The sequence below is a fragment of the Brienomyrus brachyistius genome, chromosome 2, assembly GCF_023856365.1.
Source record: "Brienomyrus brachyistius isolate T26 chromosome 2, BBRACH_0.4, whole genome shotgun sequence".
NCBI lineage: Eukaryota > Metazoa > Chordata > Actinopteri > Osteoglossiformes > Mormyridae > Brienomyrus > Brienomyrus brachyistius.
The window spans coordinates 32,325,926-32,341,939 of NC_064534.1; the positions used below are offsets into that span (position 1 = coordinate 32,325,926).

At 41.1% G+C, this 16,014-nt stretch overlaps 3 protein-coding genes, 1 long non-coding RNA gene and 1 other non-coding gene across 6 annotated transcripts; 2 read left to right on the forward strand and 3 right to left on the reverse strand.

The window, feature by feature from the left end:
- Positions 1-646: 646 nt before the first annotated feature.
- On the reverse strand, positions 647-1,918 carry LOC125715363 (polyubiquitin-like). The gene is made up of 2 exons (XM_048986748.1): positions 1,779-1,918; positions 647-1,574 (listed from the first exon to the last, which is right to left on the reverse strand). The coding sequence occupies exon 2, from the start codon at positions 1,553-1,555 to the stop codon at positions 1,085-1,087; it is 471 nt and encodes a 156-aa protein (XP_048842705.1). The 5' UTR covers positions 1,556-1,574; positions 1,779-1,918; the 3' UTR covers positions 647-1,084.
- A 1,244-nt stretch (positions 1,919-3,162) lies between these two features.
- On the reverse strand, positions 3,163-6,475 carry LOC125719851 (uncharacterized). Its single transcript, XR_007385222.1, has 3 exons — positions 6,097-6,475; positions 5,205-5,964; positions 3,163-4,932 (listed from the first exon to the last, which is right to left on the reverse strand). It is a non-coding gene; the product is annotated as an uncharacterized LOC125719851 (long non-coding RNA).
- A 336-nt stretch (positions 6,476-6,811) lies between these two features.
- Positions 6,812-11,246, forward strand: LOC125719831 (serine/arginine-rich splicing factor 9-like). 2 transcript variants are annotated; one of them, XM_048994627.1, is made up of 5 exons: positions 6,812-6,968; positions 8,024-8,200; positions 8,309-8,481; positions 9,763-9,935; positions 10,412-11,246. In XM_048994627.1, the coding sequence occupies exons 2-5, from the start codon at positions 8,043-8,045 to the stop codon at positions 10,637-10,639; spliced, it is 732 nt and encodes a 243-aa protein (XP_048850584.1). In that variant the 5' UTR covers positions 6,812-6,968; positions 8,024-8,042; the 3' UTR covers positions 10,640-11,246. The 2 variants fall into 2 exon arrangements, with proteins under 2 accessions (XP_048850584.1, XP_048850593.1); XM_048994636.1 differs by lacking the exon at positions 6,812-6,968 and adding an exon at positions 7,058-7,355.
- gatc (glutamyl-tRNA amidotransferase subunit C) lies at positions 11,242-15,847 on the reverse strand. Its single transcript, XM_048994649.1, has 5 exons — positions 15,488-15,847; positions 15,142-15,192; positions 14,764-14,933; positions 11,814-11,917; positions 11,242-11,683 (listed from the first exon to the last, which is right to left on the reverse strand). Exons 1-5 carry the CDS (start codon positions 15,683-15,685, stop codon positions 11,622-11,624), a joined length of 585 nt encoding a protein of 194 aa, XP_048850606.1. The 5' UTR covers positions 15,686-15,847; the 3' UTR covers positions 11,242-11,621.
- Positions 14,074-14,146, forward strand: trnak-uuu (transfer RNA lysine (anticodon UUU)). The gene has a single exon. It is a non-coding gene; the product is annotated as a tRNA-Lys (tRNA).
- Positions 15,848-16,014: the final 167 nt, after the last annotated feature.

A 16,014-nucleotide genomic window follows, 5' to 3' on the forward strand; every position in this document is an offset into this window, starting at 1 on the left:
CTCCTTGGGACCCCAGTCGGCAATCCTCCAGGCAGAGACACGGTCCAGTTTGATCACTAAAAGTGTAATAAAAATGCCTTCTCTTTACACATATTTTTTAAATACACTGACATTATACTTTGTGTACTTTTAGAGAATATATTTCGCATTCAAACATAATTTAGTACACGAAGCCACATGCACTTCAATAAAAGTATATCTGTAATCAAATACACTATAGTACATTTTGTATGGATATAATACACTTAATAGACTTTACTAAAAGTATTTTTTTGTGGTAAGTGTATTTTTTAAGTATATACTTTTAGTACACTATTTTTTCCACGATATATATATATAATTGGAGGCATGTTCTAGTGTCAGGACCTGCGCGTCCAGTCCTCGTGTGTGCCACGCCCACCTCGTTACCGTCGTGTGAATTCCCAGCGTACCAACAGTCTTGCGGTTATTCTGATGTCATGTCCTGTATTTAAGTCCGCGTTCAAGTCTGTTTCCCGAGGTCTGTCATTGATGTAGATTACCGTGTGTGTCGTTCTTCCTGAATAAACCCTGTGTTTTGGATTTCCGTCTACCCGATCCTGATTCCCTGCTCTCTACTCGCTCGCCCGACACGCGATCGCCACATCTAGTTATTCCTTGTACAATACAAGAGAAATATATGAATTTTATTCATTTTCCTTCAGAAAAAGAAACATAACCACCACGGTAGGCCTAAGTAAACTTTCTAAGGCACACAACAAACATTGCCAACATGATAGTGGTGCATCACAAAGAATAACAACAAACAATATAAGCAAATACTAAATACCATAGTCTGATATTAATGCAGTATTATTGATCTGTTTGCTTACATCCAGAATTGGTGAATTTCCACAGAACACACATTTAATACTAAATCGATTGTAAGGACAAAATTTTTCCCAAATTATATTTTGACATTTCATATTAAGTATAAATAACTATATGAACTGTTAAATGTGTTGACTAAACTGTCATTATGCCTATTTCTACCAGACTGATTAAATGTTATTAAAACTGCAGCATTTTAGACTAATGCTTTAGCAAAATCATTCCTTCCTCATTGTTAGCCTCCTCTCAGACGCAGATTGAGGAAGATGGTGCTCTCATTCTCAACATCATAGTCCTGCAGTTTCTTGTGGTCTTCCATCTGCCTTCCCCCGTAGATCAGCCTTTGTTGGTCAACAGGGACGTGCTCCTTATTGAAGACCTTCTTCTTGAACTCCGACACCGTCTCAACTGGAGCGATTTTATAAGTATGTGTCGCACCCTTTTCTGTCTTCAGAAACACCTGTATGGGAGCAGGCTCAGTTACCAGCACGATAACTGTAGACCCCGAGCGCACTCCATACTCCGCCAGTGTTCTGGACCCATCAGTCAGGTCTCTTCTCTGCCCATTCTGCACAGATAGGCGCTGTCTGGCGCTAGGTGTGCCTTGTTTTATTTCAATCTCTTTCTTCAGCTGATCGACGGTTGTATTCAGTTCCACTGACAAACTAATAGTTTGCCCGTTCATGAATTTGATGATCAGACCCATAGTGTCAAACTTCGGAAATCTGTAAAGGTCATTAAAAAAACACAACACGATATCAATAACTGAACACAAAACTTTAAAAGATTACGCTGTAACCACCGTCTCCAAATATTAATTTCAACGCAGCACCAAGAGGAGTTCAGTAAATAATACAAAATCAAATGCATGGAAACGCTTCAGTTATCGCAAATATACAGTAAATTGCCACTGACGCCTTGTCACTCACCTTGTCCGTAACGGGGTAGTCGATTGTTTAAAGATAATTTCTTATTACAGTCAAGTATGTGTATAATCCTTTTCAAAAACAGATATTCTCTTGTAGTCGCTGAATCGCGCTGAATGAAGTCCGCGGGTAGCCTACGTTCCTAATAAACAGCTGATAGATCCACCCCCTGACACTCAAAAAATGCCGTTAAGTTTCATTTTCCCTTCATCACTTGTTAGTATTCAGTTTCTAGGTTTGACTCATCATTGTACTCTGTATTCCTCTACACGTTGTTTTGTCCATCCCACCTTTATTACTATTCTTATTATTATTTCTGTTTACAGTCCCCCCATGGTGATTAATGTCTGTCATTGTTACGTTTGTTGTGTCGGTGTCCCCCTCTCTCTGCCCCCTACCATTTTTTTTAAATTACGGTACTAGGACGGGTGAGTTCGGAGCGGTCTCTTTACACTGTACCTTTAATTTAATGTAAAATTAAGTTGTCCTCTGAAGACGGGGGCTGGTGTGTGTGCAAAAGTCTTAAGCAGTCCAAAGAAATGTTTAAAGCTGTTTATCTGGGTAGCAAGTGCACTTTGGCTTAGAACAAAAAAAACACAATTTAATATTATAACATGTGCAAATTAAGAGTAACACAATAAAAACTAGTAATAATTTCTTCTGTTTTCTAAAAAGTTACTGATATCTAGTTGTATGGCTAGATAAACACGGCTTCAGTTCCCAAACTTCTCCTCAGGGGCACCTCAGCCGTTCCATGATTTTGTTAAATTTCACCAACAGCTCAATTAAATAAATTGGTTTAAAAAGTCAGTGACAGATTGACTAGCTGTATGAAGTGTGCTAGTGGCCAAGTCAAAAAATACATGGCTGCACTGGACGGTCACTGCAAATACTAGGATGATTTTAGCAGAGGTTCTGACACACTTTGATAGGCATAACAGCATATTTTTACACCAACATGACAGTGATTCAAACATTTTTTTTTGGCTGCCTAAGACTTTTGCACAGTACTATATATATACATACACACACACCCACACACGTCAGGCAAACATATCTTTATGGTGACCTCTCACTCATTTCTAGTGGAAAAATGCTAATGCTAACTATGACAAGCTTAACCCCTACCCAGCCCTAACCATAACCATAAGTAACCAAGCAAAATGCAAGAGTTTTTGCATTGTTAGTTTTTTCATTGCAGTCACAGATTTTTAATAAATTGAGTTTCCCTTATGGGGCCCAGGACAGATGGAGAGAAATGTAAACATCCACATCCTCTGCAAAGATGAGCAAGTTGGCATCCCACTCTGCTGCTGCAGCAGCACCTTGAATTTATACATTTTGCTAGTTTATCTGATATTATGGGAGAAAGGTATATAAACAGAAATATCACACCATGCACTATATTTCCAAAAGTACTGGGACAGCTGCCGTTACACACACATGAAACTTTAATGACATCCCATTCTTAATACACAGGCTTTAATATGGAGTTCTTTTTTTAGCTTTAACATATTCAGCTTTGCAACTATAACATCTTCAGCTCTTCTGGGAAGGCTGTCCACAAGGTTTAGGAGTGTGTGTGTATGGGAATTTTTCACCATTCTTCCAGTAGAGCATTTGTGAGGTCAGGCACTGATGTTGGATGAGAAGGCCTGGCTTGCATTCTCCGCTCTAATTCATCCCAAAGGTGGTCTATCGGGTTGAGGTCAGGACTCTGTGAAGGCCAGTCAACTTCCTCCACACCAGACTTGCTCATCCATGTCCTTATGGACCTTGCTTTGTGTACTGGTGTGCAGTCATGTTGGATTAGGAAGGGGCCATCTCCAAACTGTTCCCACAGTTACGATCATGAAATCATCCATCCATTTTCCAAACCGCTGATCCTACTGGGTCACGGGGGGTCCGGAGGCAATGGGCACGAGGCAGGAAACAACCCAGGATGGGGGGCCAGCCCATCGCAGGGCACAATCACACACCATTCACTCACACATGCACACCTACGGGCAATTTAGCAAGTCCAATTAGCCTCAGCATGTTTTTGGACTGTGGGGGGAAACCGGAGTACCCGGAGGAAACCCCACGACGACATGGGGAGAACATGCTAACTCCACACACATGTAACCCAGGCAGAGACTCGAACCTGGGACCCAGAGGTGTGAGGCAACAGTGCTAACTACTGCACCACCATGCCGCCCTCCATGATTATCATTAGGGTAAATAAGGTCAGCCCCTTGTTTTAAGTATCAGTGAAAAGGAAGTAAAAGAAAGAAAACAAGCTAATATCAAATGTAAAGCAATTAGTTACCTGGGTGTTATCCCTGAGAACCCGACAAATGCAAAATGCATTGATTTTCGCACTCATTAGTCTCAGGTTCGTAACTTTGGATTGGTATAACACACAGACATGGATCGCAAATCTTTGCAATTGAGATTATTTACTCGATCCAGTTGTCCAAGGTGCAACGTTGTGCGCTAAAATATTCCAGAGTAATCCTGTGAGCAATGAGGCATATATTTTAAACATTTTCTATGAAAAAGCACCCCTAATAATCTATAAAATATTGGTATTATTCACATTACACAGAAAAAGCGCATATCCACAATAATACACGCAGTACCTTACTGGGAAAAAGTATTGGTAACAACTTACTTAAAGTTGTCATCATATTGCATTATACATACCTTCATAATGCATTATACTACATTTAGAAAGTATTATAATCACAGCTATAACTATTCATAAAAAAGCACAACACATATGTGTGTTATGCATTATTGGAGTTCTAGTAGAAATAACAACAAAATGCAGCATTCTATTTCGTAGGAAGACAATTACTGATATTTTCGCAATATTTATTCACAAAAGTTGGTATAATGTGTCTGATGTTGAGCTCTGCCAAAACAAAATGCGCCCATCGTATAATTGGAAAACCTACATGTAAACACAATGACGTGCGTTGGTATGTTGCTTGAGGCTAAAATGCCAACTAATAGTTGCATTTACAAATTTCAATTTACCAACCGTAGTGTAACACTCTGGTCTTGGTACTGACTGGGCCTCAGTTTAAGTGGTCTTGACTACATTATTAACTCATGCCCAAAAAACATTTGCCCAGTCAGGAGAATTAAATCCATAGCGAGAGACATCAGAAACCTGCAAAGTCAAAAATAAAAAATGATTACAAAACTTTTACAAAAGATTTATGTTGTACCAATCTCCTAATGTTAATTTCAAGAGATCAAGATAATATGTGACCCGTCGCCACGAAATGAGTCTTAAGTCGCATTAGTAGAATTGCACCCATAAGATTCATTTCGTGGTGATGGGTCATATATTGGTAGATAATTCAATATCAAATATAGAAATGCTTAAGTTAGGTCTAATATACAGTAAATTGACACAAACTCCTTGTCAGATAAACTCACCTCATCTGTAATGAGGTAGTCGATTGCTTGATGAGACAGTCACCTCTCCACCTAACTGCATCATGGAGAAAGAATAAGACCATCACCACAGTTTGGTTCCTGTAACCATCCAGCGGCTTAATAAACTTATCCAGCATCTCCATAATCCCATCACTCACATGCAGTCCATTCACCCAGACACAATTCCCTTCTTCCCATGTGTAGACATTTCTCTCCATCTCTCTGCATTATACTGGTACAGTGGAACAACAGAGAATAATTTTCATTTCTGAGTTCTGATGTAAACAGTTGATGGACTCATCCCCCTGGCACTCAAAAAATGCCTTTAGGTTTTGTTTTCCTCACTTAATTTTTTTTTCAGTTTCTTGGTTGTGACTCTTCCTTGTAGTGGTTTATTTATTTAATTAAATATTTATTGTCAAGCATTTACTTTTATGCGCTTAGTTTGCTACAGAAATTTGTCTGTGTTCCAAAGTGTTTCAGAAAAAGCAGGAATTGCACTCTTCTGCAGAATCTGAATTAATTTACGCTTATTCAGCTATGTTACATGATTTAATGCTTATCTTCTGATCTCCTCACATTTTACACGTCCATCTATCTATCCATAGAACTTCTACATACCTATCCCGGTCAGGGTCGCTGGAACCTAGACTTCATGTGTGGAAGATAAATAAAATAAACATCTCCTACAGCTCCTAGTTAAGCCACTTAAAACTCCAGACCTCGCAGTTGGTGACATCACAACTGCAGCCACACTCTGCTGCAAGCACATCGCACAGTAAGTTAGTATACTATAACACTGATTTCCCTGTAAGTCCTGATTAGTCACAATACACCAGCAAACCAAGCTGAAACATTCAACTAACATATTTCACTACCTTTATTGGTCTACCTTGGCATCAGGGTGTTCACCTGTCAGCCAGTATTCGCCCACTTTGCTCGATACTCACAATGCTGGGTGAGAGTATCAGTGAAAAGGAGGTAAAAGGCAACATGAAACATAAAGCGTTGAGTCACCTGGGTGTTATCATACATGACTTAGCATACGCAGGTGAAGAGACCGGAATAGAAAGTGAAACTCAAAGATATGTTTATTGAGTTTTAAAATGCTAAATTATTCACACAACTTATGAACCTGTGATTAGCTGATTATATTGCAATGTTTACTTGTAACACATTTGCCTTCATTCTTGATATCTGCGTCGCAATGTTTCGCTTCGTCTGCCTTAAACAACAATATTAAGTTGTGCTACTTTTGAAACTAAAGACAATTTCTTACAATTATTTAAAATGTTCACACTTCGAAGACGATAAAACAAGTAAAACCAAAAGCGAACATTACTAAGAACCCTTAACCGAAGACCAGACTTTCAAACATACTTATACGTAATTGATAGGTGCAGTACTGCGACCTACTGGACAGCAGTTTCGATCAGTACCGGCTTATACCTTCTTCCAATTGGCTAATTTATCGCATGGAGAAAAGTTCAACCTGGTCGTGATTGGCTGTATAAGGTAGCCCCACCCACTATGGGTTTCTCGCATCACTAGTGGCCAAGGTATTCAGCAGCGGTTTCCCTTTGACCTCGATGGGGGCGTGACTAAAAAAACCGTAGAAGGCGGTTAGAAATCTACTTCCTGCGCCGGGGGAGGCCATCCTTCGGACGGGTTATCAAAATAAAATAGTATTACTGTTAATAATAATATAGTAAATACATTTATATACGCACACGTAGCAACTAGAGCTACACAACACGGACACAGGTACGTGTAATATGATTAATTCGAGCCATGTTATTTGTAGAAATAACTAGAATAACTGTAGCTGACTTATCGGTGCGCGGCGCTGGGATACAAAACCGGAAGACGAGAATCTTAACAAAAGGAGCCACTAGCTAGCGGTCAGCGGTGGTGTTAGCTAACCTTTTTCGGACCGAAGCATGGCGGGAACCACGTAACATTAAGGCTTTTAGGGCTCTGCGCCGCTGTGTCCGGTTTTACGGGCTGCCTGCGTGTAGTTGCCGCTTCTTAGCCGAGTCTCGGTGTCCCATGGGTGTCAAGTTCCGGGTAGGTCGGAGCGGCTGCATGCAAGGCGATGCCTTTGCTGGGACTGGAGGGCCGTACTCCTCCACGGCAGTAACGGCGACTGAGGTTAAATATATTTATATATGCATTGTACACATATAATTGTCTTGTACTAATTTAGCATACTACCTAGTTAGCCCGGCACGAAACAGTTAGCTGACCATATTTTACCTCTTTTAATATCATTAATTAAATTTGAGGTTGGCTTATGCATATTATTAATGCACATGCACTTTTAAAAGTAATATAGCAAGCTTTAGTGAGCGCAAATCCACTCTGAGTACACGAAGCCCACGTTCAAAGTTCTGTCACACTATATAGACCGCTAAATATTAGTTTGATTTTTTTTATTGTATGCTTCCCAGTGTTACTGTTTAGATGCTTTTCCAAATAAGTAACGGATTTTATTAGCTTTTTGTGTTACTACTACGTTTACAGCCATTCCTTTGTTTTTAAACTGTTTTCTGTGGAATATGGTTGCAGGCAAATCCGTCTTTGTATTTGGTAATCGCTCTGTGTTTTTAACGAGTCGGTCGTTATAACATTCTTGTGTTTTGGTAGCAAATGTATTTTTCGTTAAAGTATTGTTTTTTATTTATCTTTATTAAGAAATATTTTTTTTAACTTAGTGGCTATCTTTGCAAAGCTTCCATTTAAGCAGAGTGTAGCGTTGTCACAACACAGTGTTGAGGATTAAAATTTTTTAATAATTTGTTTCTGGTTTGTCCTCTTAGGGCCAGTCCCAGCAAAGTCATGGCAGATGGAAGGATCTATGTGGGGAACCTTCCTACTGATGTGCAGGAGAGGGACATTGAGGACCTTTTCTTCAAATACGGCAAAATTCGAGATATAGAGCTGAAAAACAACAGGGGTACAATCCCCTTTGCCTTTGTCCGCTTTGAGGATCCACGGTTAGTTCTCAGTTATTTCTCTCATTGCTGGTATATCTTTGTTTTTATTGAGCCTTTTGTAACGCAACAAAGTACAAATGATGTTTTCTTTTAAATTACTTAATCCAGAGATGCAGAAGATGCTGTATATGGCAGGAATGGATATGGGTTTGGAGACTGCAAACTACGTGTTGAGTACCCCCGCTCCTCCGGCTCCAAATTTAGTGGCCCCATGGGAATGGGTCCCCGAGGGAGGTTTGGACCCCCGACGCGAAGATCTGAGTTTAGAGTAATAGTGACTGGTACGTGGATGCTTGATCTTTCATTTGTTCTTTAATAGTTAAAAGGGAACTCTTGCATGAGCATTCATTATGTGTGTGAGTTTTGCATTTCTCCCCTTCTGCCCCAAGCCTCATGGTCGTCTTTTCTACATTTTTGTCATTAAAATATGCGGGAGGCAGCCCTTCATCAGAAACCTACACTTATAATCTGCAATACTCATAAAATTAGGGAAATTCAGAAGAGAATTAAAAACAGAAAACGATCAGAGCTACACGGACCCCTGGAGGAGGTGACTGTTGCTGGGCTGACCTGGGCTATAGGGGTACAGATTCATCCAATAGGGTTTTATGTGCAGAAAGGTAAATGAAACCAAAGTGACAAACAGTGTCGACAAGAGGGGGGTTGACAATGGCAGAAGTTGTTAATATGTATTATACTTTTATTATATATTGTTAGATAACTGAAAGACCAGCCCAGTATTCTGTGATCAATCAACAAATCGACAAAACAGGACACACATTTCCGTTAACCAAGTTTCGTGGTAATTTATAGTATGGAACTTTAGTCATCATAAGATAACTGCATGTCACAAGCAGTCATAAACTACAGCAACCAGAAAACTTCCTGATGAGAAGCAGGTTAGTTTTTGATCTAAAATGTGTAGGTTTTTGGAGTTTGCTTTTCACTCTGTTTGCATGGATAGGATTTATTTTGCCTAATTAAATTGGGAGTAAAGTGCCTTTAGACATTTCACATCTTCAGATTTATGATGCTGTTAAGTAGGTAGAATATTATTCACATTTACTTGCTGTGAACTGGAAAGAGCAGTATGATTGACTTGAGGGAAACAAACATTCTTATAGTGCAGGCATGCGATATACTAGGTCTATTGAATCTCAGACATTTTATCCAATAAAATGGATACGAAACATTTTGAAGTAGAAGTTTCTGGATTTAACGGTTTAATTTCTTGCTTGCTTGGCTTGTAAATCGAGCAGGAAAGGGAGCAGTTATGTAGTACACAACAGGCTCTAGACAGAAGATGCAGATGGTCTGAGGAGTTATCAGTTTTTTTGTTCTCCAGCATACCATAAAGAAAGTAATTAGCATGAGCCTATATAATGCATTGCATGTGGTGCAAATGAGGTAATATTTCAGTTGACCAATACATGGATGATTTTCTGGGCTTCAACCCTTATTTCTTGAGCTGACGCTTATTCTTAAGTTATTCTGGATAAATTAATGGCCTGATTCTCATTAAGACAAGGTACACTGCTGAGAGATACCTTGCTGTTCACTAGGCCTGCCCCCGACCGGAAGCTGGCAGGACCTGAAGGATCACATGAGGGAAGCTGGAGATGTGTGCTTCGCTGACGTGCAGCGGGATGGGGAAGGAGTAGTGGAGTTCCTGCGAAGGGAGGACATGGAGTATGCTCTGCGGCGCCTGGACCGTACGGAATTCCGTTCACACCAGGTAACTTTGACTACTAGCAGAGTGGTCTTTAAACTTGGCCACAAAATTGGGAATTTTCTTTAAAATTATTCCTCCCATGACCCTGACCAAAAGCTTTGTAGCTGAATTAAATGTAGTGGCATTTAAACACATTGAAGGTGGAAAATTTTGCAGGGGGATTTGTATATTTATTCTGTGGGCAAATGGTGTAATTGGCAGCATAATGCCACCAAGGGGTTAAAGCCCATCCCTTTATATAACAGTTTAAGCTGTCATCTCCTGCTTATAAATTCATCTCTTAAATACAATCTAATGTGAAATAGGATTAATGTGGGAAAACCTTGATGACAGATGTATGGTGTTTTAATGTCACAAATGAGGCAGGATGTTATAGATTGACCCTGTTTTAATTGTCTAGTCTGGAGGGCATGGAGCAGAGCTGCCTGGTCTCTCTGCTGGTAGTGGTGAATAGCTGAGGATATTTTGCTGGATTACAGGGAGAGACTGCCTTTATCCGAGTCCACGAGGAGAGGGGGTCCAGCTGGGGCCGTTCAAGGTCCCGGTCCAGGTCACGGGGGCGGTACTCCCCACCTTACCACGGCCGGGGCTCACCACCCCCGCGCTACCAGTCTCCACCTCCTCACCGACACGTAGTGTCACACCACAGTCCTCCGCCCCGCCGGCTCCCACCGCCCCACAGCCCACCTCCCCGCCATTATCGGTAAACCTGCCAAAGGACGACGACTAGCGGCTTTTGTGATGATTTTCTCCACCGCCCCTTCCCCTTTGTGTGTATGTGTACGAGTGTGCTGGTGTCCCCCTTTCATTTTAATACCCATTTGGTTTGTAACATTCCATTATCTGGACTGCTTTCTGAGGCTTCCATCGGCATAGGGGGGTGCTGATGTCTCTGTGACGAAGGGGGTTTCTGTATGTCTCTAAGAGCCAGGTTGTAAGCCTTTGCGGAAGTGTGTGAACTTGTTGGATTCATTCGGACAGTTGTATGGTCCCAGGACATGAATCAAAGCAAGAATTTCTCTCAGAAGATCAACACTGTATTAATGCTCACTGTCCAATTTCATCACCTTGTTAAATCCAGGCTATCCTGTAGCATGTGCCACATTGTAAATGTTTTTTTAACAACCCACTGAAGACTGCCCTGCCTTCTGGATGATCACAGCTCAAAATTGATTATGTATTGAATTCCCCCATTTTTTAAACAACATGAAACATTTTAATTAGTTGTCATTTTCCCCATCTGCCAGTATCCTTTGTATCTGGTTATAGCTGTTTATAAAGTTTTTGTTTTTTCAATTAAAAGATGGAATCAGAGGTTTTCCATTTTAATGTTTAGAAATGTTGGAAATACAAGCAAAGCATATATCATCTTCATCAACATAAAAACAGTCTGAGACTTGTGGCATTCTTAAAGTTGTCAAATGGGGTGAAACAGTATTTGCAGATTTGAGAACAGGTAATTTGGGGGAAAAAAAGCATTTTAAAGATTCCATTTTGGTGGTCTTTATTACATCTGCAAATAAACCTATTCAGAAGAATTCCTGCAACTACCACAGGTGCTTGTTTGTGCTCACGGGCCTTTGGTAAGTAAACAACAGTGAATTCTGCAGTCGTGGTCCTGAGAACATCTAAAAGTAGGGTGACTTTCGTACAGTTAATTCTGGGTGCTCGGTTGGTTGGTTTCCACAGTCATATCTCTGAGTATTTCAGCAGTACTTCGCGTTCCTCGCGCTCTGGGAGAGGGATGTTTCCTGTCAGGGAGAAAGACGGACCGATGAGGTGCAAGGTGGGGGCCACCAGCTTACAATCATTCATGGTAGCCACAGGTAGAGAACTGCCGCCCTTATCAGCACAGACCCCTAACCAAAGCACACCCCTCACCTGGGGGTGCCACATAGTAACCCTCCAGGGTGTTTCTGGCAAGTCCAAGAAGCTGCTCTGCGCAGTCACCTTCCTCAATGCGGTCATCTCTCAGGTACAGCGCGCTGAAGGACCGAAAATGGATTATCACTGATGCTTAAGGACTACGGACATATTCCATTTGATGCGTGGTCACAAACCGTGTAAGATGAACTGCATTTAGACAGTAACACACAAAAAAGGGACAATGTCCAAAAATTGTGTTGACCAAATGGTACATGTTGCTGCTTTGCCACCCACTCTGCTTAAAAAGGCAAGAAAAAGGCAAATTAAAAAAGCAATAATATGAATGTCCCACTACACAGTCTCTGGTTTCTTTAGTTATAGCCATATATAAATACATCTTACCCTTAACACCTCTCAAACAATGTGTTTTGATTTCTATAAGCCGCAGCATTCGTCTGAAATTTATTACGTTGTGTCATTCCTTGTAAGCACACATCAGTCTTGGTCATTCAATGGGAGGTGAGTGCTGACACATTCCAGTTGGCTCAATCTCATGAACGCATTACTGTTAGCATCAATGTTCTTTTAAAATGAGTTTGAAGATCAACTTAAGTTATACTTCATTGTCAAAACCTGATTTTGTCTCCGGTTTAGTTCATCAGTTGTATTATATTACCATTTATTTTAGGGTTGTCACTCAATAATCGAGTAGTCTACCGATTAATTAGACAATTCAAGTAATCTGGTACTTCAGCTACATTGTAGTTAGCGGGTGTTTCTCAATATATGTACTTGACCGTACTTGTTTTGTCATGTACCCGTTTTACATCATCTTCAAGTTGGTTTCCCAAAATAAAAAGTTATCTTGGGAAAACAAAAGTTATAATGAAATATGCGAAGAGCATTTGCAATGAGGAGGGGGGAAGCAGGTTCGACTAAAAGTACCATGGCCAAGGCTATTGAATCCATGCAGTTATCGTCGTATTCCCACTGAAAACCTCGAAGTACCAAACGTACTGTACCTCATGCAGTGCAAAAGAGCCCTAAAAGCTTGACATATCAAGCCAGTGAGCTAGTTTTATCAATCAGTGGAAAAAGTAACAAATTATAACCATGATATTTGATGATGTTATATTACTGCATGTTAGAAACAAAAAAGTTTCATTAGGTTGTTTACGTCTGTGCCATTTTTACCACTTAAAAACTTTTTTTACCATGAACCTTACACCTAATGATAAAAGTGTAATATTTACATTATAAATGTGTTGAAATTATTTTCATGGTGTAAGCATTTGATGGAGGTCGATATTCTCTCTGCAGACAGACACACTGTTGACATGTGCGCCCAAAAAGTCAACAAAGGCCTGGATTTTCGTTTTGATCCAGGACACTCTGACTACTCGCTCAGTCTCTCAAGAGCCCTGATCAAAGTCTCCATTGACTCCATGGAGATCACAGCATCGTCAGCAAAGTCAAAATCAGTGAATCTTTCCTCACTAACAGATGACACACAGCCGCTGGATCCCACAACCCTGCCCAACACTCAGTTCATGCAGCACATCCCTGACAAACACTACCAACTGGGAAGAATGCAGAGGTTCTGCCTCCACTCTGCACAGCACTCACAGTACCAGTGTACAGGGCAGCCATGATGTCCAGCAACTTTGGGGTGATCCCACAAAGTCTCACGATGTCCCACAGGGCAGCTTGGTCAACTTATTCAAATGCTTTATTAAAAAATAAATAAATAAAACATATCGACCAGCGGTTGCACTCAAGTCACCTATGACCAGAGAAGTGTCACCTCATGAGCACCCATCAACCACCGAACAAAGTTCTGAGTGTCTCTCTCACAGAGACAACACTCACTGCAGTCGGACCATACACTGAGCTAACAGACAAGACACCCAAGGAGTGCCTTACCCTGAGCCTCAATACACTCGTTGAAAGGAGTAACATCAGACGTCTTTGGGAGGAGCCAATCCACTACAGCAACAGCTACTACCCAAGTATGGCAGCCATCAGAGTGACCAGACCAATAATAGGTGAACCATTTACAATGATATGGCAACTCTCTGGTATTGTGATGCTGTGGGATCTGACTTTGAGATAATGATGTTGTATGTTAAAATAAAAATATGTACTTTTTCTGTCAAATGATCACCAATGCGATTCTACCTCACGAAAGAAAATAAAACAACTATCTAGTGTTTGTAATTGGGAAAAAATTGTATAGTAAAGTACCAAAGACATGGAGTACAGTAATTTTCTCAGAGCCTGGATAGCTCAGTCGGTAGAGCATCAGACTTTTAATCTGAGGGTCCAGGGTTCAAGTCCCTGTTCGGGCGGTGATCTTTTCTTTATTCAGTTGTACTTGGTTATTTATTCAGTATCTTTTTTACTACTCAGAAACAAAGATATGGCCACTCTCTGGTCTGCGTACCTCAGAGGGTGCTGCCACTGAAATGCGAAGTTTACAAAGCCCCTCCGACGGCAGAGGAAGATGGCCATCATGCCACAGAGACCAGACGTTACGGTCGCCTACCCAGCTGAGCCATCTCAGATTAGCACCTAAGTGCTACTGTGCACTGGGCGACACCTCAGCACTATGCCAGTTCCGATCCCCAATAGTCCTGACCCCACAGGCTCTCTGGCAGTTTCGACTCCATTTATTGAGGCCCCCGAGGGGTTTGTTTCCCCATCCCCTTCATCGTGTGTGCAGCCCTCCTGCACAGCTGAAAAGGGTCCTGCTCGCTGTCACAGAGCTGTGTGAAGTTTTCATGGCGGCTGGAGTGCCAATCCCCAAACTTAAAAAAACACTTTGCTAAAACACACTGCCACCCTGACCAGGAGAAGTGATTTGATAGATGAATGGATGAAACTGAAGCAGTGCGGTTTGCATCAGGAAATAAAGGATGTTAAATGGCAGTGTGGCCTTGTCCATGATTTAACGCTGTACCCTTACCGGTCCTCAAGCACCGAGTCCATGGGCTCGACCCCCTCCGTGTCCACGACATGAAGCTGGTCGGCAAAGCGAATGGCTTTTTCTAAGCAATCCACGCCGTCTTGGTTACGGAAGTCCAGTAATGCCAGTCGCTCCAGTTTGTCGACCAAGTCCGGAGGGACCTTGGTAGGCTAAAACGAGATAACGAGATAAAGAAATCGTACCCTTCGGTGGTAGGGTGTTTAAAATAACATCCACACTCACCAAAGTCTGACGTATGTATTAAGAATGTGAACTTCAAAACAAAAGAGCTACCGGACTAACTTGCTTCGACGACATTAACCACGTTATCTCCACCTCAACTAAAGAACACTGCTAGTAAAACTTTAAAGTCCATACCGGGGGAAGCTGATCCTCCCTTACACATTCCCAAGTGGGTGTCCGTGGTACCTGAGGGACCAAAAGGTGCAATTACAAAAGCAATTGCAATCTAAAATATGTATTTATATCAAAATGTAACTTATCCCCCCCCACTTTGTTACACATGTGGAGTGGGGGGAATAACAAGGGCTAGCTAGTTAGAAATGATCACGAGGGCTACTTGGCTAGTTAAGTCTCTGGTATGAACATCGTTGGATGTAAATATACACTAAAGGCGGCAGTGCGTGAGCCTCGTGTGATCGATTTGAGAAGTAAGCGGACATAAATCTGTAAAGGTTTCCCAGTCCATCGACTTCTTACGTACCTTTGGATTGTGATGCTGTGGGATCTGACTTTGAGATAATGATGTTGTATGTTTCCTGCGGTGGCGGGTAATGTACTGTCCGCCTCTATTTTCTATTACGTGAGGTCCAACATAAGCCCCACTGCGATGCCGTACAGGCCTTAGGTATAAAGCAACATATTGCAAACTCCAAGTAATCCTGCCTAATGTACAGTACATCCTTTTTCTTATTTAAAAGTATAATTGTATCCGCATAATATATTTCAGAATTCTATGTAACGAATTGAATAAATTATTCTAAATACTGTCCAACGATCAGCCCAATGATCCGTACTGCCGTAATCCGCTTTGCACCAAAGGCCGCAAAATATATATGCCTGGCGTGATAATACTGCAAAAAAAGGAGCGGGGCGTTTTCATCATCAGTTATCCTATAAAGACATAGGAAATAAAAATATGTACTTTTTCTGTCGAATGATCACCAATGCGATTCTATCTGACGAAAAAAAATAAAACAACTATCTAGTGTTTGTAATTGAGAAAAACTT

What these genes read in the sequence shown, in the direction of transcription:
- LOC125715363 (XM_048986748.1), bottom strand. Translation starts at nt 1,555, where the DNA reads ATGGGTCTGATCATCAAATTCATGAACGGGCAAACTATTAGTTTGTCA.
- LOC125719831 (XM_048994627.1), top strand. Translation starts at nt 8,043, where the DNA reads ATGGCAGATGGAAGGATCTATGTGGGGAACCTTCCTACTGATGTGCAG. An exon ending in GTTTAGAGTAATAGTGACTG is followed by an intron (nt 8,482 to 9,762) that starts GTACGTGGATGC and finishes GCTGTTCACTAG; the next exon opens with GCCTGCCCCCGACCGGAAGC. An exon ending in CGGAATTCCGTTCACACCAG is followed by an intron (nt 9,936 to 10,411) that starts GTAACTTTGACT and finishes GCTGGATTACAG; the next exon opens with GGAGAGACTGCCTTTATCCG.
- gatc (XM_048994649.1), bottom strand. Translation starts at nt 15,685, where the DNA reads ATGTACTGTACATTAGGCAGGATTACTTGGAGTTTGCAATATGTTGCT. An exon ending in CACAGCATCACAATCCAAAG is followed by an intron (nt 15,193 to 15,487) that starts GTACGTAAGAAG and finishes TTGGTCCCTCAG; the next exon opens with GTACCACGGACACCCACTTG. An exon ending in GGGAGGATCAGCTTCCCCCG is followed by an intron (nt 14,934 to 15,141) that starts GTATGGACTTTA and finishes ATCTCGTTTTAG; the next exon opens with CCTACCAAGGTCCCTCCGGA.